Below are 21646 nucleotides of genomic sequence, written 5' to 3'. Positions count from 1 at the left end.
CCCCCCCCCATATGAGACCCTGGGAGTGTCCTTATGATGTGGGTCCCCATTTTGGGTCCAAAAAGTCCTATTTTGGGTCCAAAAACCCCAATTTGCTGACATTTCCCCCCCCATATGAGACCCTGGGAGTGTCCCCATGGCGCGGGGTCCCCATTTTGGGTCCAAAAAGTGCAATTTTGGGGGTGTTTTCTGCCGTTTCCCCACGCAGACCAGTGGCTGCGGGTGTACTCGTGCCGGGGCTCCCCATTTTGGGTCCAAAAAGTCCCATTTTGGGTCAATATGGGTCCATTTTCTGACTGTTCCCTATAGGGACCACATCCTATGGGTGTCCCCATGGCGCGGGGTCCCCATTTTGGGTCCAAAAAGTGCAATTTTGGGTCAATATGGGGTCTGTTTGCTGCCATTCCCTATATGGACCAGCCGCTATGGGTGTTCCCATGGTTTGGGGTCCCCATTTTGGGCTCAAAACGTCCAATTTTGGGTCCATTTGCTGTCATTTCCCCCCCCATATCAGACCCTGGGAGTGTCCCCATGATGTGGGTCCCCATTTTGGGTCCAAAAAGTCCCATTTTGGGTCAATATGGGTCCATTTACTGACACTTCTCCCCCCATATGAGACCCTGGGAGTGTCCCCATGCTGTGGGTCCCCATTTTGGGTCCAAAAAGTGCAATTTTGGGGGTGTTTTCTGCCGTTTCCCCACGCAGACCAGTGGCTGCGGGTGTACTCGTGCCGGGGCTCCTCATTTTGGGTCCAAAAAGTCCCATTTTGGGTCAATATGGGTCCATTTTCTGACTGTTCCCTATACAGACCACATCCTATGGGTGTCCCCATGGCGTGGGGTCCCCATTTTGGGCTCAAAATGTCCAATTTTGGGTCCGTTTGCTGTCATTTCCCCCCCCATATGAGACCCTGGGAGTATCCCCATGATGTGGGCCCCCATTTTGGGTCCAAAAAGTCCCATTTTGGGTCAATATGGGTCCATTTACTGACACTTCTCCCCCCATATGAGACCCTGGGAGTGTCCCCATGCTGTGGGTCCCCATTTTGGGTCCAAAAAGTCCAATTTTGGGTCAATATGGGTCCATTTTCTGACTGTTCCCTATAGGGACCACATCCTATGGGTGTCCCCATGGCGTGGGGTCCCCATTTTGGGCTCAAAATGTCCAATTTTGGGTCCGTTTGCTGTCATTTCCCCCCCCATATGAGACCCTGGGAGTGTCCCCATGCTGTGGGTCCCCATTTTGGGTCCAAAAAGTCCCATTTTGGGTCAATATGGGTCCATTTTCTGACTGTTCCCTATAGGGACCACATCCTATGGGTGTCCCCATGGTGCGGGGTCCCCATTTTGGGTCCAAAAAGTGCAATTTTGGGTCAATATGGGGTCTGTTTGCTGCCATTCCCTATATGGACCAGCCGCTATGGGTGTTCCCATGGTTTGGGGTCCCCATTTTGGGCTCAAAACGTCCAATTTTGGGTCCATTTGCTGTCATTTCCCCCCCCATATCAGACCCTGGGAGTGTCCCCATGATGTGGGTCCCCATTTTGGGTCCAAAAAGTCCCATTTTGGGTCAATATGGGTCCATTTACTGACACTTCTCCCCCCATATGAGACCCTGGGAGTGTCCCCATGCTGTGGGTCCCCATTTTGGGTCCAAAAAGTCCCATTTGGGGTCAATATGGGTCCATTTTCTGACTGTTCCCTATACAGACCACATCCTATGGGTGTTCCCATGGTTTGGGGTCCCCATTTTGGGCTCAAAACGTCCAATTTTGGGTCCATTTGCTGTCATTTCCCCCCCCCATATGAGACCCTGGGAGTGTCCCCATGATGTGGGCCCCCATTTTGGGTCCAAAAAGTCCCATTTTGGGTCAATATGGGTCCATTTACTGACACTTCTCCCCCCATTTGAGACCCTGGGAGTGTCCCCATGATGTGGGCCCCCATTTTGGGTCCAAAAAGTCCAATTTTGGCTGTGTTTTCTGCATTTCCCCCCCCATATGAGACCCTGGGAGTGTCCCCATGGCGCGGGGTCCCCATTTTGGGTCCAAAAAGTGCAATTTTGGGGGTGTTTTCTGCCGTTTCCCCACGCAGACCAGTGGCTGCGGGTGTACTCGTGCTGGGGCTCCCCATTTTGGGTCCAAAAAGTCCCATTTTGGGTCAATATGGGTCCATTTTCTGACTGTTCCCTATAGGGACCACATCCTATGGGTGTCCCCATGGCGCGGGGTCCCCATTTTGGGTCCAAAAAGTGCAATTTTGGGTCAATATGGGGTCTGTTTGCTGCCATTCCCTATATGGACCAGCCGCTATGGGTGTTCCCATGGTTTGGGGTCCCCATTTTGGGCTCAAAACGTCCAATTTTGGGTCCATTTGCTGTCATTTCCCCCCCCATATCAGACCCTGGGAGTGTCCCCATGATGTGGGTCCCCATTTTGGGTCCAAAAAGTCCCATTTTGGGTCAATATGGGTCCATTTACTGACACTTCTCCCCCCATATGAGACCCTGGGAGTGTCCCCATGCTGTGGGTCCCCATTTTGGGTCCAAAAAGTCCCATTTGGGGTCAATATGGGTCCATTTTCTGACTGTTCCCTATACAGACCACATCCTATGGGTGTTCCCATGGTTTGGGGTCCCCATTTTGGGCTCAAAACGTCCAATTTTGGGTCCATTTGCTGTCATTTCCCCCCCCCATATGAGACCCTGGGAGTGTCCCCATGATGTGGGCCCCCATTTTGGGTCCAAAAAGTCCCATTTTGGGTCAATATGGGTCCATTTACTGACACTTCTCCCCCCATTTGAGACCCTGGGAGTGTCCCCATGATGTGGGCCCCCATTTTGGGTCCAAAAAGTCCAATTTTGGCTGTGTTTTCTGCATTTCCCCCCCCATATGAGACCCTGGGAGTGTCCCCATGGCGCGGGGGTCCCCATTTTGGGTCCAAAAAGTGCAATTTTGGGGGTGTTTTCTGCCATTTCCCCACGCAGACCAGTGGCTGCGGGTGTACTCGTGCCGGGGCTCCCCATTTTGGGTCCAAAAAGTCCAATTTTGGGTCAATATGGGTCCATTTACTGACACTTCTCCCCCCATTTGAGACCCTGGGAGTGTCCCCATGGCGCGGGGTCCCCATTTTGGGTCCAAAAGGTCCAATTTTGGCTGTGTTTTTTGCATTTTCCCCCCCATATGAGACCCTGGGAGTGTCCCCATGATGTGGGCCCCCATTTTGGGTCCAAAAAGTGCAATTTTGGGCGTGTTTTTTGCATTTTCCCTTGCAGACCAGCCCCTATGGGTGTCCCCATGGTTTGGGGTCCCCATTTTGGGTCCAAAAAGTGCAATTTTGGGGGTGTTTTCTGCCATTTCCCCACGCAGACCAGTGGCTGCGGGTGTACTCGTGCCGGGGCTCCTCATTTTGGGTCCAAAAAGTGCAATTTTGGCTGTGTTTTTTGCATTTCCCCCCCCCATATGAGACCCTGGGAGTGTCCTTATGATGTGGGCCCCCATTTTGGGTCCAAAAAGTCCTATTTTGGGTCCAAAAACCCCAATTTGCTGACATTTCCCCCCCCATATGAGACCCTGGGAGTGTCCCCAGGATGTGGGCCCCCATTTTGGGTCCAAAAAGTGCAATTTTGGGGGTGTTTTCTGCCGTTTCCCCACGCAGACCAGTGGCTGTGGGTGTACTCGTGCCGGGGCTCCCCATTTTGGGTCCAAAAAGTCCCATTTTGGGTCAATATGGGTCCATTTTCTGACTGTTCCCTATACAGACCACATCCTATGGGTGTCCCCATGGTTTGGGGTCCCCATTTTGGGTCCAAAAAGTGCAATTTTGGGTCTGTTTGCTGTCATTTCCCCCCCATATGAGACCCTGGGAGTGTCCTTATGATGTGGGTCCCCATTTTGGGTCCAAAAAGTGCAATTTTGGGCGTGTTTTCTGCCGTTTCCCCACGCAGACCAGTGGCTGTGGGTGTACTCGTGCCGGGGCTCCCCATTTTGGGTCCAAAAAGTCCCATTTTGGGTCAATATGGGTCCATTTTCTGACTGTTCCCTATACAGACCACATCCTATGGGTGTCCCCATGGTTTGGGGTCCCCATTTTGGGTCCAAAAAGTGCAATTTTGGGTCTGTTTGCTGTCATTTCCCCCCCATATGAGACCCTGGGAGTGTCCTTATGATGTGGGTCCCCATTTTGGGTCCAAAAAGTGCAATTTTGGGCGTGTTTTTTGCATGTCCCCTTGCAGACCAGTGGCTGCGGGTGTACTCGTGCCGGGGCTCCCCATTTTGGGTCCAAAAAGTCCCATTTGGGGTCAATATGGGTCCATTTTCTGACTGTTCCCTATAGGGACCACATCCTATGGGTGTCCCCATGGCGCGGGGTCCCCATTTTGGGTCCAAAAAGTGCAATTTTGGGTCAATATGGGGTCTGTTTGCTGCCATTCCCTATATGGACCAGCCGCTATGGGTGTTCCCATGGTTTGGGGTCCCCATTTTGGGCTCAAAACGTCCAATTTTGGGTCCATTTGCTGTCATTTCCCCCCCCATATCAGACCCTGGGAGTGTCCCCATGATGTGGGTCCCCATTTTGGGTCCAAAAAGTCCCATTTTGGGTCAATATGGGTCCATTTACTGACACTTCTCCCCCCATATGAGACCCTGGGAGTGTCCCCATGCTGTGGGTCCCCATTTTGGGTCCAAAAAGTGCAATTTTGGCTGTGTTTTCTGCATTTCCCCCCCCATATGAGACCCTGGGAGTGTCCCCATGGTTTGGGATCCCCATTTTGGGTCCAAAAAGTGCAATTTTGGGCGTGTTTTTTGCATGTCCCCTTGCAGACCAGTGGCTGCGGGTGTACTCGTGCCGGGGCTCGTCGCTGCGGGCGCTGCGGTGCTCGCGGGGCCGCGATGTGGGGTGGGCCATTCTGGACGTCGTCTTCAGCCCCGACGCCTCGCAGTGCCTCTACTCCTCGTGGTCCGACTACGGTGGGCGGGGCTTCGAGGAGGGGGCGGGGCTTCGAGGAGGGGGCGGGGCTTTAAGGGGAAGGAGCTTCAATGAGGGGCGGGGCTTTGAGGAGGGGGCGGGGCTTCGAGGAGGGGGCGGGGCTTTAAGGGGGAGGGGCTTAAAGGGAAGGAGCTTCAATGAGGGGCGGGGCTTCGAGGAGGGGGCGGGGCTTCGAGGAGGGGGCGGGGCTTTAAGGGGGTGGGGCTTTAAGGGGAAGGAGCTTCAATGAGGGGCAGGGCTTCGAGGAGGGGGCGGGGCTTCGAGGAGGGGCGGGGCTTAACGGAGGGGGCGGGGCTTAACGGAGGGGGCGGGGCTTTAAGGGGGAGGGGCTTAAAGGGGAAGGAGCTTCAATGAGGGGCAGGGCTTCGAGGAGGGGCGGGGCTTAACGGAGGGGGCGGGGCTTAACGGAGGGGGCGGGGCTTTAAGGGGGAGGGGCTTAAAGGGGAAGGCGCTTCAATGAGGGGCGGGGCTTCGAGGAGGGGGCGGGGCTTCGAGGAGGGGCGGGGCTTCGTGGAGGGGGCGGGGTTTCGAGGAGGGGGCGGGGTTTCGAGGAGGGGGCGGGGCTTTAAGGGGGAGGGGCTTTAAGGGGAAGGAGCTTCAATGAGGGGCGGGGCTTCGAGGAGGGGGCGGGGCTTCGAGGAGGGGCGGGGCTTAACGGAGGGGGCGGGGCTTAACGGAGGGGGCGGGGCTTTAAGGGGGAGGGGCTTAAAGGGGAAGGCGCTTCAATGAGGGGCGGGGCTTCGAGGAGGGGGCGGGGCTTCGAGGAGGGGCGGGGCTTAACGGAGGGGGCGGGGCTTAACGGAGGGGGCGGGGCTTTAAGGTGGAGGGGCTTAAAGGGGAAGGAGCTTCAATGAGGGGCGGGGCTTCGAGGAGGGGGCGGGGCTTAAAGGAAGGGGCTAAAGGGGGGCTTAATGGAGGGGGCGGGGCTTCGAGGAGGGTGCGGGGCTTAAAGGGGGAGGGGTTTAATGGAGGGGAGGGGCTTTAAGGGTGGCGGGGCTTAAATAGGGCTTAATGGAGGGGGCGGGGCTTAACGGAGGGGGCGGGGCTTAAAGGGGGAGGGGTTTAACGGAGGGGAGGGGCTTAAGGGGGGCATAAAGGAGGGGGGGTTAAAGGAGGGGCGGGGCTTTAAGGGGGAGGGGCTTAAAGGGGAAGGAGCTTCAACGAGGGGGCGGGGCTTAAAGGAGGGGGCGGGGCTTAAAGGAAGGGGCTTAAGGGGGCTTAATGGAGGGGGCGGGGCTTCGAAGAGGGGGCGGGGCTTATAGGGGGAGGGGTTTATCGGAGGGGAGGGGCTTAAAGGAAGGGGCTTAAGGGGGAGGGCCTTAAAGGAGAGGGCGGGGCTTAAAGGGGGCTTAAAGGAGGGGTGGGGCTTAAAGGGGAGGGGCTTAAAGGGGGCGGGGCTTAAATGGGGCGTAACGGAGGGGCGGGGCTTAAAGGGGGGCGGGGCTTTGAGGGGGGGGCTTAAAGGGGAGGAGCTTAAGGAGGGACGGGGCTTAAATGGGGCGGGGCTTAAAGAAGGGGGCGGGGCTTAAAGGAGGGGTGGGGCTAAAATGCGGGGGTGGGGCTTCCGAGTAGAGGGTTTAAAGTCACGTGACTCCAATTAACCGTGAGGGAAAATGGGGGGGGTGGGTGGGGTTGGGGGCGTGGCCTAATCAAGCCCCTCCCCCCCCTCTTTTGTGGCCCCGCCCAGTGCACGTCTTTGACATCTATGGGGATGGAGATCAGCACACGGCGCTCGACCTCAGGTGGGGCTCTGTGGGGCGCTATGGGGCTCTGTGGGTCTCTGTGGGATCTGTGTGGGATTCTATGGGGCTCTATGGGGTGTCTGTGGGGCTCTATCGGGTCTCCATGGGTCTCTATGGGGCTCTGTGGGGCTCTGCAGGGGTCTATGGGGCTCTATGGGGTCTCTATGGGGCTCTGTGTGGCTCTATGGGGCTCTGTGGGGAACTATGGGGTCTCCATGGGTCTCTATGGGGCTCTGTGTGGTTCTGTGGGGAACTATGGGGCTCTATGGGGTTCTGTGGGGGCTCTATGGGGTCTCTATGGGGTTCTGTGGGGGCTCTGTGGGGCTCTATGGGGCACTGCAGGGGTCTATGGGGCTCTATGGGGTCTCTATGGGGTCTCTATGGGGCTCTGTGGGGGCTCTATGGGGTCTCTATGGGGTGCTATGGGGTCTCTATGGGGTCTCTATCGGGCTCTGTGGGGTCTCTATGGGGCTCTGCAGGGGTCTATGGGGCTCTATGGGGTCTCTATGGGGCTCTGTGGGGGCTCTGTGGAGCACTGTGGGGCTCTGTGGGGATCAATGGGTCTCTGTGGGATCTGTATGGGACTCTATGGGGCTCTATGGGGTGTCTGTGGGGCTCTATCGGGTCTCCATGGGTCTCTATGGGGCTCTGTGGGGCTCTATGGGGCTCTGCAGGGGTCTATGGGGCTCTATGGGGTCTCTATGGGGCTCTGTGGGGGCTCTGTGGAGCACTGTGGGGCGCTATGGGGCTCTGTGGGTCTCTGTGGGATCTGCGTGGGATTCTATGGGGCTCTATGGGGTGTCTGTGGGGCTCTATCGGGTCTCCATGGGTCTCTGTGGGGCTCTGTGGGGCTCTATGGGGCTCTGCAGGGGTCTGTGGGGCTCTATGGGGTCTCTATGGGGCTCTGTGGGGGCTCTGTGGAGCACTGTGGGGCGCTATGGGGCTCTATGGGGCTCTGTGGGATCTGCGTGGGATTCTATGGGGCTCTATGGGGTGTCTGTGGGGCTCTATCGGGTCTCCATGGGTCTCTATGGGGCTCTGTGGGGCTCTATGGGGCGGCTATGGGGCTCTATGGGGCTGTATGTGGCTCTATGGGGCTCTATGGGGCGGCTATGGGGCTCTATGGGGCTCTATGGGGCTCTATGGGGTGGCTATGGGGCTGTACGGGGCTCTATGGGGCTCTATGGGGAGGCTGTGGGGCGGCTATGGGGCTCTATGGGGCGGCTATGGGGCTCTATGGGGCTGTATGTGGCTCTATGGGGCTCTATGGGGCGGCTATGGGGCTCTATGGGGCTCTATGGGGCGGCTATGGGGCTCTATGGGGCTCTATGGGGCTCTATGGGGTCTCTATGGGGCTCTGTGTGGCTCTATGGGGCTCTGTGGGGAACTATGGGGCTCTATGGGGTCTCTATGGGGCTCTGTGGGAGCTCTATGGGGAACTATGGGGCTCTATGGGGTCTCCATGGGTCTCTATGGGGCTCTGTGTGGTTCTGTGGGGAACTATGGGGCTCTATGGGGTCTCTATGGGGTTCTGTGGGGGCTCTATGGGGTCTCTATGGGGTTCTGTGGGGGCTCTGTGGGGCTCTATGGGGCACTGCATGGGTCTATGGGGCTCTATGGGGTCTCTATGGGGTCTCTATGGGGCTCTGTGGGGCTCTATGGAGTGTCTATGGGGTGCTATGGGGTCTCTATGGGGTCTCTATCGGGCTCTGTGGGGTCTCTATGGGGCTCTATGGGGCTCTATAGGGTGTCTATGGGGCTACGTGGGTCTCTTTGGGGTGTGTATGGGCCTCTATAGGGTCTCCATGGATCTCTATGGGGCTCTATGGAGTGTCTATGGGGTTCTATGGGGTCTCTATCGGGCTCTGTGGGGGCTCTGTGGGGCTCTATGGGGCTCTGTGGGGTTCTATAGGGTGTCTATGGGGCTATGTGGGACTGTATGGAGTGTCTACGGGCCTCTATAGGGTCTCTATGGGGCTCTGTGGGGCTCTATGGGGCTCTATGGGGTCTCTATGAGGCTCTGTGGGGCTCTATGGGGCACTGTAGGGTGACTATGGGGCTATGTGGGGCTCTATGGGGTGTCTGTGGGGCGCTATGGGCCTCTATAGGGTCTCCATGGGGCTCTATGGGGTCTCTATGGGGCTCTGTGGGGAACTGTGGGGCTCTATGTGTCCCTATGTGTCCCTATGGGTCCCAATGTGTCCCTATGAGTCCCAATGAGTCCCTATGTGTCTCTATGGGTCCCAATGTGTCCCTATGGGTCTCCATTGGTCCCAACGTGTCCCTATGGGTCCCTATGTGTCTCTATGGGTCCCTATGCCTCCATATGGGTCCCAATAAGTCCCTATGTGTCTCTATGTGTCCCTATGTGTCCCTATGTGGCCCAATGTGTTCCTATGGGTCCCTATGTGTCTCTATGGGTCCCTATGTGTCCCTACATGTCCCAGTGTGTCCCTATGTGTTCCTATGGGTCCCAATGTGTCCCTATGGGTCCCTATGTGTCCCTATGTGTCTCTATGGGTCCCAGTGTGTCCCTGTGGGTCCCAACATATCCCTATGTGTCTCTATGTGTCCCAGTGCATCCCTATGGGTCAATCTATGTGTCCCTATGTGTCCCTATGGGTCCCAATGTGTCCCTATGGGGTCTGTATGGGTCTGTATGGGTCCCTATGGGTCCCAATGTATCCCTATGGGTCTCTATGGGTCCCTATGGGTTTCTATGGGTCCCTATGTGTCCCTATGGGTCCCAATGAGTCCCTATGGGTCCCTATGGGTCCCAATGAGTCCCTATGTGTCCCTACATGTCCCTATGGGTCCCTATGTGTCCCTATGGGTCCCAATGTGTCCCTATGGGTCCCAATGTGTCCCTATGGGTCCCAACGTGTCCCAATGAGTCCCTATGTGTCCCAATGTGTCCCAATGTGTCTCTATGGGTCCCAACGTGTCCCTATGGGTCCCTATGGGTCCCAATGTGTCCCTATGTGTCCCTATGGGTCCCTATGGGTCCCAACGTGTCCCTTTGTGTCCCTATGTGTCCCTATGGGTCTCAACGTGTCCCTATGGGTCCCAACGTGTCCCTATGTGTCCCTATGGGTCCCAATGTGTCCCTATGTGTCTCTATGTGTCCCTATGGGTCTCTATGGGTCCGTATAAGTCTCTATGGGTCCCAATGTGTCCCTATGGGTCCCTATCTGTCCCTATGTGTCCCTATGTGTGTCCCTATGTGTCCCTATGTGTCCCTATGGGTCTCCATGTGTCTCTATGTGTCTCTATGGGTCCCTATGTGTCTCTATGTGTCTGTATGTATCCCTATGGGTCCCAACGTGTCCCTATGTGTCCCTGTGTGTCTCTATGGGTCCGTATGGGTCCCAATGGGTCTGTATGGGTCCCTATGAGTCCCAATGTGTCCCTATGGGTCCCAACGTGTCCCTATGTGTCTCTATGGGTCCCAACGTGTCCCTATGGGTCCCTATGTGTCCCAATGTGTCCCTATGGGTCCCAACGTGTCCCTATGGGTCCCAACGTGTCCCAGTGAGTCCCTATGTGTCCCTATGGGTCTCTATGTGTCCCTATGGGTCTCTATGGGTCCGTATAAGTCTCTATGGGTCCCAATGTGTCCCTATGGGTCCCTATCTGTCCCTATGTGTCCCTATGTGTGTCCCTATGTGTCCCTATGTGTCCCTATGGGTCTCCATGTGTCCCTATGGGTCCCTATGGGTCTCCATGTGTCCCTATGTGTCTCTATGGGTCCCTATGTGTCTCTATGTGTCTCTATGGGTCCCTATGTGTCTCTATGTGTCTGTATGTATCCCTATGGGTCCCAACGTGTCCCTATGGGTCCCAACGTGTCCCTATGGGTCCCAATCTGTCCCTATGGGTCCCTATGGGTCCCAACGTGTCCCAGTGAGTCCCTACGGGTCCCTATGGGTCTCTATGTGTCCCTATGGGTCTCTATGGGTCCCTATGGGTCTCTATGTGTCCCTATGGGTCCCTATGGGTCCCAATGTGTCCCTATCTGTCCCTATGTGTCCCTATGGGTCCCAACGTGTCCCTATGGGTCCCTATCTGTCCCAATGAGTCCCTATGGGTCCCAATGTGTCCCTATCTGTCCCTATGTGTCCCAATGTGTCCCTATGGGTCCCAACGTGTCCCTATGGGTCCCTATCTGTCCCTATGTGTCCCTATGGGTCCCAATGAGTCCCTATGGGTCCCAATGTGTCCCAATGTGTCCCTATGGGTCCCAACGTGTCCCTATGGGTCCCTATCTGTCCCAATGAGTCCCTATGTGTCCCTATGGGTCTCTATGTGTCCCTATGTGTCCCTATGGGTCCCAATGAGTCCCTATGGGTCCCTATGGGTCCCAATGTGTCTCTATGGGTCCCAATGTGTCCCTATGTGTCCCTATGGGTCCGTATGGGTCCCAATGGGTCTGTATGGGTCCCTATGAGTCCCAATGTGTCCCTATGGGTCCCAACGTGTCCCTATGTGTCCCTATGTGTCTCTATGGGTCCCAATGCGTCCCTATGTGTCCCTATGGGTCCCAACGTGTCCCTATGGGTCCCTATCTGTCCCTATGTGTCCCTATGGGTCCCAACGTGTCCCTATGGGTCCCTATCTGTCCGAATGAGTCCCTATGTGTCCCTATGGGTCCCTATCTGTCCCTATGTGTCCCTATGGGTCCCAACGTGCCCCTATGGGTCCCTATCTGTCCCAATGAGTCCCTATGGGTCCCAATGAGTCCCTATGGGTCCCAATGTGTCCCAATGTGTCCCTATGGGTCCCAACGTGTCCCTATGGGTCCCTATCTGTCCCAATGAGTCCCTATGTGTCCCTATGGGTCTCTATGTGTCCCTATGTGTCCCTATGGGTCCCAATGTGTCCCTATGGGTCCCTATGGGTCCCAATGTGTCTCTATGTGTCCCTATGTGTCCCTATGGGTCCGTATGGGTCCCAATGGGTCTGTATGGGTCCCTATGAGTCCCAATGTGTCCCTATGGGTCCCAACGTGTCCCTATGTGTCCCTATGTGTCTCTATGGGTCCCAACGTGTCCCTATGGGTCCCTATGTGTCCCAATGTGTCCCTATGGGTCCCAACGTGTCCCTATGGGTCCCAACGTGTCCCAGTGAGTCCCTATGTGTCCCTATGCGTCTCTATGTGTCCCTATGGGTCTCTATGGGTCTGTATAAGTCTCTATGGGTCCCAATGTGTCCCTATGGGTCCCTATCTGTCCCTATGTGTCCCTATGTGTGTCCCTATGTGTCCCTATGTGTCCCTATGGGTCTCCATGTGTCCCTGTGTGTCTCTATGGGTCCCTATGTGTCTCTATGTGTCTGTATGTATCCCTATGGGTCCCAACGTGTCCCTATGGGTCCCAACGTGTCCCTATGGGTCCCTATCTGTCCCTATGGGTCCCTATGGGTCTCCATGTGTCCCTATGGGTCCCTATCTGTCCCTATGGGTCCCTATGGGTCCCAACGTGTCCCAGTGAGTCCCTATGGGTCCCTATGGGTCTCTATGTGTCCCTATGGGTCCCTATGGGTTTCTATGGGTCTCTATGTGTCTCTATGGGTCCCTATGGGTCCCAACGTGTCCCTATGGGTCCCTATCTGTCCCTATGTGTCCCTATGTGTCCCTATGTGTCTCTATGGGTCCCAATGTGTCCCTATGTGTCCCTATGGGTCCCAACGTGTCCCTATGGGTCCCAACGTGTCCCAATGAGTCCCTATGTGTCCCTATGGGTCTCAATGGGTCCCAATGTGTCCCTATGGGTCCCTATCTGTCCCTATGTGTCCCTATGGGTCCCTATGTGTCCCAACGTGTCCCTATGGGTCTCTCTGTATCCCTATGGGTCCCTATGGGTTTCTATGGGTCCCTATGAGTCCCAATGTGTCCCTATGGGTCCCAATGTGTCCCTATGTGTCCCTATGGGTCCGTATGGGTCCCAATGGGTCTGTATGGGTCCCTATGAGTCCCAATGTGTCCCTATGGGTCCCAACGTGTCCCTATGTGTCCCTATGTGTCTCTATGGGTCCCAATGAGTCCCTATGGGTCCCTATGGGTCCCAATGTGTCCCAATGGGTCCCTATGCGTCCCTATGGGTCTGTATGTGTCCCTATGGGTCCCTATGGGTCTCCATGTGTCCCTATGTGTCTCTATGTGTCCCAATACATCCCTATGGGTCAATCTATGTGTCCCTATGGGGTCTGTATGGGTCTCTATGTGTCCCAATGTGTCCCTATGGGTCCCAACGTGTCCCTATGTGTCTCTATGGGTCCCAACGTGTCCCTATGGGTCCCATTGTGTCCCTATGGGTCCCTATGTGTCCCTATGGGTCCCATTGTGTCCCTATGGGTCCCAACGTGTCCCCACATACGCTGCCGTCCCCCCCCCAGGCCGGAGGAGCGGCGCTTCGCGGTGTTCTCTCTCGCTATGGGGCCGGACGGGCGCGAGGTGTGGGGAGGAGCCAACGACGGCTGCCTTTACGGCTACGACCGGGAGGTGCAGCGCCGCGTGCTCAGGGTGCGAGCGGGGGGGGACCCATAGATTGGGGGGGGGGGGACCCATAGATTGGGGGGGTGCATCAATGGGGAGGGGGCATAGATGGGGGGGGGGCATAGACGGGGGGGGGGGATAAATGGGGGGGGGCATCAAGGGGGGGGGGGACCCATAGATTGGGGGGGGGGGAATAGATTGGGGGGGGCATCAATGGGGGGGGCATCAATGGGGGGGGAGGGCATCTGGGGGGGGGGGGGACCCATAGATGGGGGGGGACCCATAGATTGGGGGGGGGGGGACCCATAGATTTGGGGGGGGGCATCAATGGGGGGGGGGGGGCATAGATTGGGCGGGGGACCCATAGATTGGGGGGGGGGGCATCAATGGGGGGGGGATAAATGGGGGGGGGACCCATAGATTGGGGGGGGGACCCATAGATTGGGGGGGGAGGACATCAATGGGGGGGGGGATAAATGGGGGGGGGCATCAATGGGGGGGGGAGCCATAGATTGGGGGGGTGGACCCATAGATTGGGGGGGGGGGACCCATAGATTGGGGGGGGGCATCAATGGGGGGGGGCATAGATGGGGGGGGACATCAATGGGGGGGGGATAAATGGGGGGGAGGACCCATAGATTGGGGGGGGAGGGCCATCAGTGGGGGGGGGGGGGGCATCAATGGGGGGGGACCCATAGAATGGGGGGGGCATCAATGGGGGGGGGGCATCAATGGGGGGGGACACACATAGATTGGGGGGGGGGGCATCGATTGGGGGGAGGACCCATAGATTGGGGGGGGGCATCAATGTGGGGGGGGGGGCATAGATTGGGGGGTGGACCCATAGATTGGGGGGGGGACCCATAGATTGGGGGGGGGGGGGCATCAATGGGGGGGGGGACATAGACAGGGGGGGGGGGGCATCAATGGGGGGGCCATAGATGGGGGGGGGGGCATAGACGGGGGGGGGGGCATCAATGGGGGGGAGGGGGGACCATAGATTGGGGGTTGGACCCATAGATTGGGGGGGGGGGCATCAATGGGGGGGGGATAAATGGGGGGGGGACCCATAGATTGGGGGGGGACCCATAGATTATGGGGGGGCATCAATGGGGGGGGGGGGGGGGCATAGATTGGGCGGGGGACCCATAGACTGGGGGGGGGCATAAATGGGGGGGTGGACCCATAGATTGGGGGGGGGACCCATAGATTGGGGGGGGCCATCAATGGGGGGGGGGACCCATAGATTGGGGGGGGGGCATCAATGGGGGGGGATAAATGGGGGGGGGCATCAATGGGGGGGGATAAATGGGGGGGGGCATCAATGGGGGGTGGCATAGACGGGGGGGGGGGGCATCAATGGGGGGGGTATCCATTGGGGGGGGGCCCATAGATTGGGGGGGGCATCAATGGGGGGGGGCATAGATGGGGGGGGGGGCATAGACGGGGGGGGGGGCATCAATGGGGGGGTATCCATTGGGGGGGGGCCCATAGATTGGGGGGGGCGTCAATGGGGGGAGGGGGCATAGATTGGGGGGTGGACCCATAGATTGGGGGAGGGACCCATAGATTGGGGGGGGGGGCATAGATGGGGGGGCATAAATGGGGGGGTGGGGGGGCAATAGGTGGGGGGATGGACCCATAGACTGGGGGGGGGGATACCGAGGGGCTGGGCTTAAATGGGGTGGGGCTTAAAGGCGGCTTAGAGAAGGGGGCGGGGCTTAAATGGGGCGGGGCTTAGCTTCACCCCATTACCCCCCCAATCCCCCCCCCATCCACCCCATAAGCCCCACATCCACCCCATAACCCCCCCATAACCACCCCAATCCCCCCCATCCACCCTTCACCCACCCCATAACCCCCCTATCCCCCCCCAATAACCCCCATAATTCCCCCTATCCACCCCATATCCCCTCATAACCGCTTCTCTGCGCCCCCCATCCACCCCATAACCCCCCCCCTAACTCCCCCATCCCTGCAATTCCCCCCCCATCCACCCCATTGCGCCCCCATCCACCCCATAAGCCCCCATAACCCCCCCATAACCCCCCAATCTCCCCCATCCACCCCATAACCCCCCATCCAACCTATTACCACCCCATCCACCCCATTACCCCCCCCTTCCCCCCCATCCACCCCATAACCCCCCCATAATCCCCCATAACCCCCCCATAGCCCCCCCATCCACCCCATAACCGCCCCATACCCACCCCCAATCCCCCCCATCCACCCCATAACCCCCTCATCCACCCCATAACCCCCCCATAACCCCCCCAATCCCCCCCATCCACCCCATAACCGCCCCATACCCCCCCATAACCCCCCCCAATCCCCCCATCCACCCCATAACCCCCCCATAACCGCCCCATAACCCCCCCATCCACCCCATAACCCCCTCATCCACCCCATAACCCCCCCATAATCCCCCCCAATCCCCCCCATCCACCCCATAACCCCCCCATAATCCCCCATAACCGCCCCATAACCCCCCCCCATCCACCCCATTACCCCCCCTTCCCCCCCCATCCACCCCATTACCCCCTCATCCACCCCATAACCCCCCCAATCCCCCCCATCCACCCCATAACCCCCTCCATAACCCCCCCAGTCCCCCCCATCCACCCCATAACCCCCCCATAACCGCCCCATAACCCCCCCCAATCCCCCCATCCACCCCATAACCGCCCCATACCCCCCCTCTGCTCCCCCCATCCACCCCATTACGCCCCCATCGACCCTATAACCCCCCCATAACCCCCCCACAACCGCCCCATAACCCCCCCGTAACTCCTCCCTGCAATTCCCCCTCCGCCCTGTAGGTGGCAGCACACGACGACGACGTCAACGCGGTGGCGGTGGGCGACGCCGGGGGGCAGTTGGTGGTCACGGGGGGGGACGACGCCGTTTGTCGCCTATGGGACCGCCGCTGCCTCCGGGAGGAGCGACCCCGGGAGGTGGCGGCGTTGGCGGGGCACAGGGATGGGGTCACCTTCATCCACCCCAGGGTGAGGGGGGGGGGGATATGGGGTGCTTATGGGGGGTTACGGGGGGATATGGGGGGGTTATGGGGGGATATGGGGGTATATGGGGTGGTTATGGGGGGATATGGGGTGGTTATGGGGGGATATGGGGGGGTTACGGGCGGATATGGGGGGGTTATGGGGGATATGGGGGTATATGCGGTGGTTATGAGGGCATATGGGGTGGTTATGGGGGTATATGGGGGCGTTACGGGGGGATATGGGGTGGTTATGGGGGGATATGGGGGGCTATGGGGTGGTTATGGGGGGATATGGGGGGGTTATGGGGGTATATGGGGGGGTTACGGGGGGATATGGGGGGGTTATGGGGGGATATGGGGGTATATGGGGTGGTTATGGGGGATATGGGGTGGTTATGGGGGTATATGGGGGGGTTACGGGGGGATATGGGGTGGGTATGGGGGGATATGGGGGGGTTACGGGGGGATATGGGGTGGTTATGGGGGGATATGGGGGTTATGGGGGGATATGGGGTGGGTACGGGGGGATATGGGGGGATATGGGAGGATATGGGAGGATATAGGGTGGGTATGGGGGGATATGGGGGGTTATGGGGGGATATGGGGCACTATGGGGCACTACGGGGTGGTTATGGGGGGATATGGGGTGGTTATGGGGGGATATGGGGGGCTATGGGGTGGTTATGGGGGGATATGGGGTGGTTATGGGGGTATATGGGGTGGTTATGAGGGGATATGGGGTGGTTATAGGGGGATAGGGGACACTATGGGGCACTACGGGGTGGTTATGGGGGGATATGGGGGGGTTATGGGGGGATATGGGGGTATATGGGGTGGTTATGAGGGGATATGGGGTGGTTATGGGGGTATATGGGGGGGTTACGGGGGGATATGGGGTGGGTATGGGGGGATATGGGGGTATATGGGGTGGTTATGGGGGGATATGGGGTGGTTATGGGGGATATGGGGGGGTTACGGGGGGATATGGGGGGGTTATGGGGGGATATGGGGGTATATGGGGTGGTTATGAGGGGATATGGGGTGGTTATGGGGGGATAGGGGGCACTATGGGGCACTACGGGGTGGTTATGGGGGGATATGGGGTGGTTATGGGGGGATATGGGGGGCTATGGGGTGGTTATGGGGGGATATGGGGGGGTTATGGGGGTATATGGGGTGGTTATGAGGGGATATGGGGTGGTTATAGGGGGATAGGGGACACTATGGGGCACTACGGGGTGGTTATGGGGGGATATGGGGGGGTTATGGGGGGATATGGGGGTATATGGGGTGGTTATGAGGGGATATGGGGTGGTTATGGGGGGATATGGGGGGCTATGGGGTGGTTATGGGGGGATATGGGGTGGTTATGGGGGTATATGGGGGGGTTACGGGGGGATATGGGGGGTTACGGGGGGCTATGGGTGGGATATGGGGGGATATGGGAGGATATAGGGTGGGTATGGGGGGATATGGGGGGTTATGGGGGGATATGGGGCACTATGGGGCACTACGGGGTGGTTATGGGGGGATATGGGGTGGTTATGGGGGGATATGGGGTGCTTATGGGGGGCTATGGGGTGGTTATGGGGGATATGGGGTGCTTATGGGGGGCTATGGGGTGGTTATGGGGGGATATGGGGTGGTTATGGGGGTATATGGGGGGGTTATGGGGGGATATGGGGTGGTTATGGGGGGATATGGGGTGGGTACGGGGGGATATGGGGGGATATGGGAGGATATGGGAGGATATAGGGTGGGTATGGGGGGATATGGGGGGTTATGGGGGGATATGGGGCACTATGGGGCACTACGGGGTGGTTATGGGGGGATATGGGGTGGTTATGGGGGGATATGGGGGGCTATGGGGTGGTTATGGGGGGATATGGGGTGGTTATGGGGGTATATGGGGGGGTTACGGGGGGATATGGGGGGTTACGGGGGGCTATGGGTGGGATATGGGGGGATATGGGGGGCTATGGGGTGGTTATGGGGGGATATGGGGCTTTATAGGGTGGTTATGGGGCAGTATGGGGTGGTTATGGGGGATATGGGGTGGTTATGGAGCTCTATGGGGCTCTATAGGGTATTTATGGGGCACTATGGGGTGGTTCTGGGGGGCTATGGGGCTCTATGGGGTGGTTATGGGGGCAGCCACAACTGCCCCATAACTGCCCCCACCACCCCATAACTGCCCCATAAGTGCCCCATATCTGCCCCCCCACCCCACAACTGCCCCAAACTGCCCCATAACTGCCCCCCCACCCAACAACTGCCCCAGAACTGCCCCATATCTGCCCCCATCCACCCCATAACTGCCCTATATCTTCCCCCCCCACCCCATGTCTGCCCCCAAAGCCCCATATCTTCCCCCCCCCATATTTTCCTGCACAGCCCCATAACAGCCCCATAACAGCCCCCACCACCCCACAACACCCCCCCACCCCACAACTGCCCCACAACTGCCACATATCTGCCCCCCACCGCCCAATAACTGCCCCATAAGTGCCCCATATCTGCATTTCCACCCCACAACAGCCCCCACTACCCCATAACTGCCCCATGTCTGCCTCATAACTGCCCCTTACCTGCCCCCATCCACCCCATAGCTGCCCCATATCTTCCCCCCCCCATATATTCCCCCACAGCCCCATAACAGCCCCCACCACCCCATAACTGCCCCATAACAGCCCCATAACAGCCCCCACCACCCCAAAACACCCCCCCACCCCACAACTGCCCCACAACTGCCACATATCTGCCCCCACCACCCCACAACACCCCCCTTAACCCCCCCCCTCCACTCCCCCACCCCCACCCCTTCCCTCCCGCCCCATTGCCGACCCCCGGCGGCCGACGCAGTGGGGCCGCCCCATAGGGCGACGGGCGTTACCTGGTGTCCAACTCCAAGGATCAGACGGCAAAGCTGTGGGATCTGAGGCGCCCGGCGGGGCCCGGGGGGGTGGCGGCAGCCAGGAGGGCCGTGGCCCGGCAGAGCTGGGACTACCGCTGGCAGAGAGCCCCACGGAGGGGTCAGGGGGGGCCGTGGGGTGGTTATGGGGGGGATATGGGGGCTATGGGGTGGTTATGGGGGGATATGGGGTGGTTATCGGGGACTATGAGGCTCTATGGGGTCGTTATGGGGTTCTATGGGGGGTTATGGGGCTCTATGAGGCTCTATGGGGCTCTTTGGGGGGCTATGGGGTGGTTACGGGGGGCTATGAGGCTCTATGGGGTGGTTATGGGGGGCTATGGGGTGGTTATGGAGGGCTATGGAGTGGTTATGGGGCACTATGGGGTGGTTATGGGGTGCTATGGAGGGCTATGGGGGGCTATGGGGTGGTTATGGGGGCCTATGAGGTGGTTATGGGGGGCTATGAGGCTCTATGGGGTGGTTATGGGGCGCTATGGGGTGGTTATGGGGCTCTATGGGGTGGTTATGGGGCACTATGGGGCTCTATGGGATGGTTATGGAGCTCTATAAGGCTGGCAGAGAGCCCCACGGAGGGGTCAGGGGGGGCTATGGGGTGGTTATGGGGGGGATATGGGGGGCCATGGGGGGATATGGGGGGGTTATGGGGGGATATGGGGGGATATGGGGTGGTTATGGGGGGCTATGATGCTCTATGAGGGTCTATGAGGGTCTATGGGGTGGTTATGGGGGCTATGGGGTGGTTATGGGGGGCTATGAGGCTCTATGGGGCGCTAGGGGGGGGGTTATGGGAGCATATAGGGGGGCTATGGGGCTCTATGGGGTGGTTATGGGGCTCTATGAGGCTCTATGAGGCACTATGGGGTGTTTATGGGGGGCTATGGGGTGGTTATGGGGCTCTATGAGGCTCTATGGGGTGGTTATGGGGGGCTATGGGTGGTTATGGGGCTCTATGGGGTGGTTATGGGGGGGTTATGGGGGATATGGGGGGCTATGGGGTGTTTATGGGGGGATATGGGGGGGTTATGGGGGGCTATGAGGCTCTATGAGGCTCTATGAGGGTCTATGGGGTGGTTATGGGGCTCTATGAGGCTCTATGGGGTCGTTATGGGGTGCTATGGGGGGTTATGTGGCACTATGGGGTGGTTATGGGGGGCTATGGGGTGGTTATGGGGCTCTATGGGGGGGTTATGGGGCTCTATGGGGTGGGTCTGGGGCTCTATGGGGCTCTATGGGGTGGTTATGGGGGGCTATGGGTGGTTATGGGGCGCTATGGGGTGGTTATGGGGGGCTATGGGTGGTTATGGGGCTCTATGGGGCTCTATGAGGTTCTATGAGGGTCTATGGGGTGGTTATGGGGGGCTATGGGGGGGTTATGGGGCTCTATGAGGCTCTATGGGGCTCTTTGGGGGGCTATGGGGTGGTTATGGGGCTCTATGGGGGGGTTATGGGGGGATATGGGGTGGTTATGGGGGGCTATGAGGCGCTATGGGGTGGTTATGGTTGGCTATGGGGTGGTTATGGGGCTCTATGGGGTGGTTATGGGTGATTATGGGGCTCTATAAGGCCTTATGGGGTGGTTATGGGGCTCTCTGGGTGGTTATGGTGCTCTATGGGGTGGTTATGGGGCGCTATGGGATGGTTATGGGGCTCCGTGGGGCTCTATGGGGTTGTTATGGGTCCCTATGGGGTTGTTATGGGGTCTCTATGGGTCCCTATGGGGCGCTGAGGGTCACGTGACGCCCCCCCCCGTTCCCCCCCCGTAGCCATGGCAACCACCCCCCTGCCCGGCGACGCGGCGCTGATGACGTACCGCGGTCACGCGGTGCTGCACACTCTGATTCGCTGCCGCTTGGCCCCGCCCCCCGGAAGTGACGGGGGGCTCTTCCTGGGCACCGGCTGCGCTTCGGGGGCCGTGATTGGTAAGGGGGCGGGGCTTAACCCCAGAGGGACCTATGGGGGGGTGGGGGGGGTGGGAGGGCGGGGCTTAAGGAAGGGGGCGTGGTTGAAGCCCATTGGTGGCGGTTGGTGGGCGGGGCTAAACCGGATTGGCTGCTGGGTGGTGGGCGGGGATTAAGAAGTGGGCGTGGTTTGACTGCACATCTCTTTTGCGTTATGTGGGCGGGGCTTAACGGAGGGGGCGGGGTTGAATCCCATTGGGCCCTGTGGGTGGGCGGGGCCTAAGGGAAGGGGCGTGGCTTAATGCAATTGGGTTCTATGGGGTGGGCGGGGCTTGTGGCGGCGCGGTTGAACCCCATTGGGCCCTGCGGGTGGGCGGGGCCTAAGAGAAGGGGCGTGGCTTAAGGTAATTGGGTTCTATGGGGTATTAAGGGAGGGGGCGGGGATTGGTTCTTATGGGGGTGGGCGTGGCTTCGGGCCGGAAGTGAGGGGGCGTGGCTTCATGGTTGTACATGGATTCGGATTCACCATTGGAGTCAATTCGGGGGTGGGCGTGGCCTAATGAAGGGGGCGTGGTCTTAAGCGCAGGTT

At 58.7% G+C, this 21646-nt stretch overlaps 1 protein-coding gene across 1 annotated transcript in view; it reads left to right on the top strand.

Moving 5' to 3' along the window:
- The window catches only part of DCAF11 (DDB1 and CUL4 associated factor 11), a 30874-nt gene extending 9641 nt beyond the window's left edge, over positions 1-21233 (top strand). The window contains exons 7-12 of the mRNA XM_040655038.2: positions 4823-4969; positions 6676-6730; positions 13124-13250; positions 16043-16228; positions 19103-19256; positions 20923-21233. Coding sequence (XP_040510972.1) covers positions 4823-4969; positions 6676-6730; positions 13124-13250; positions 16043-16228; positions 19103-19256; positions 20923-21233 — 980 coding nt within the window. The remainder of the gene's footprint in view (positions 1-4822; positions 4970-6675; positions 6731-13123; positions 13251-16042; positions 16229-19102; positions 19257-20922) is intronic.
- The last annotated feature ends 413 nt before the right edge of the window (positions 21234-21646 follow it).

This window comes from Gallus gallus, chromosome 35 (genome assembly GCF_016699485.2).
Source record: "Gallus gallus isolate bGalGal1 chromosome 35, bGalGal1.mat.broiler.GRCg7b, whole genome shotgun sequence".
In the NCBI taxonomy this organism is placed as follows: Eukaryota; Metazoa; Chordata; class Aves; order Galliformes; family Phasianidae; genus Gallus; species Gallus gallus.
The sequence above is the reverse complement of the archived record's forward strand: the minus strand, read 5'-3'. Positions and strand labels throughout refer to the sequence as shown.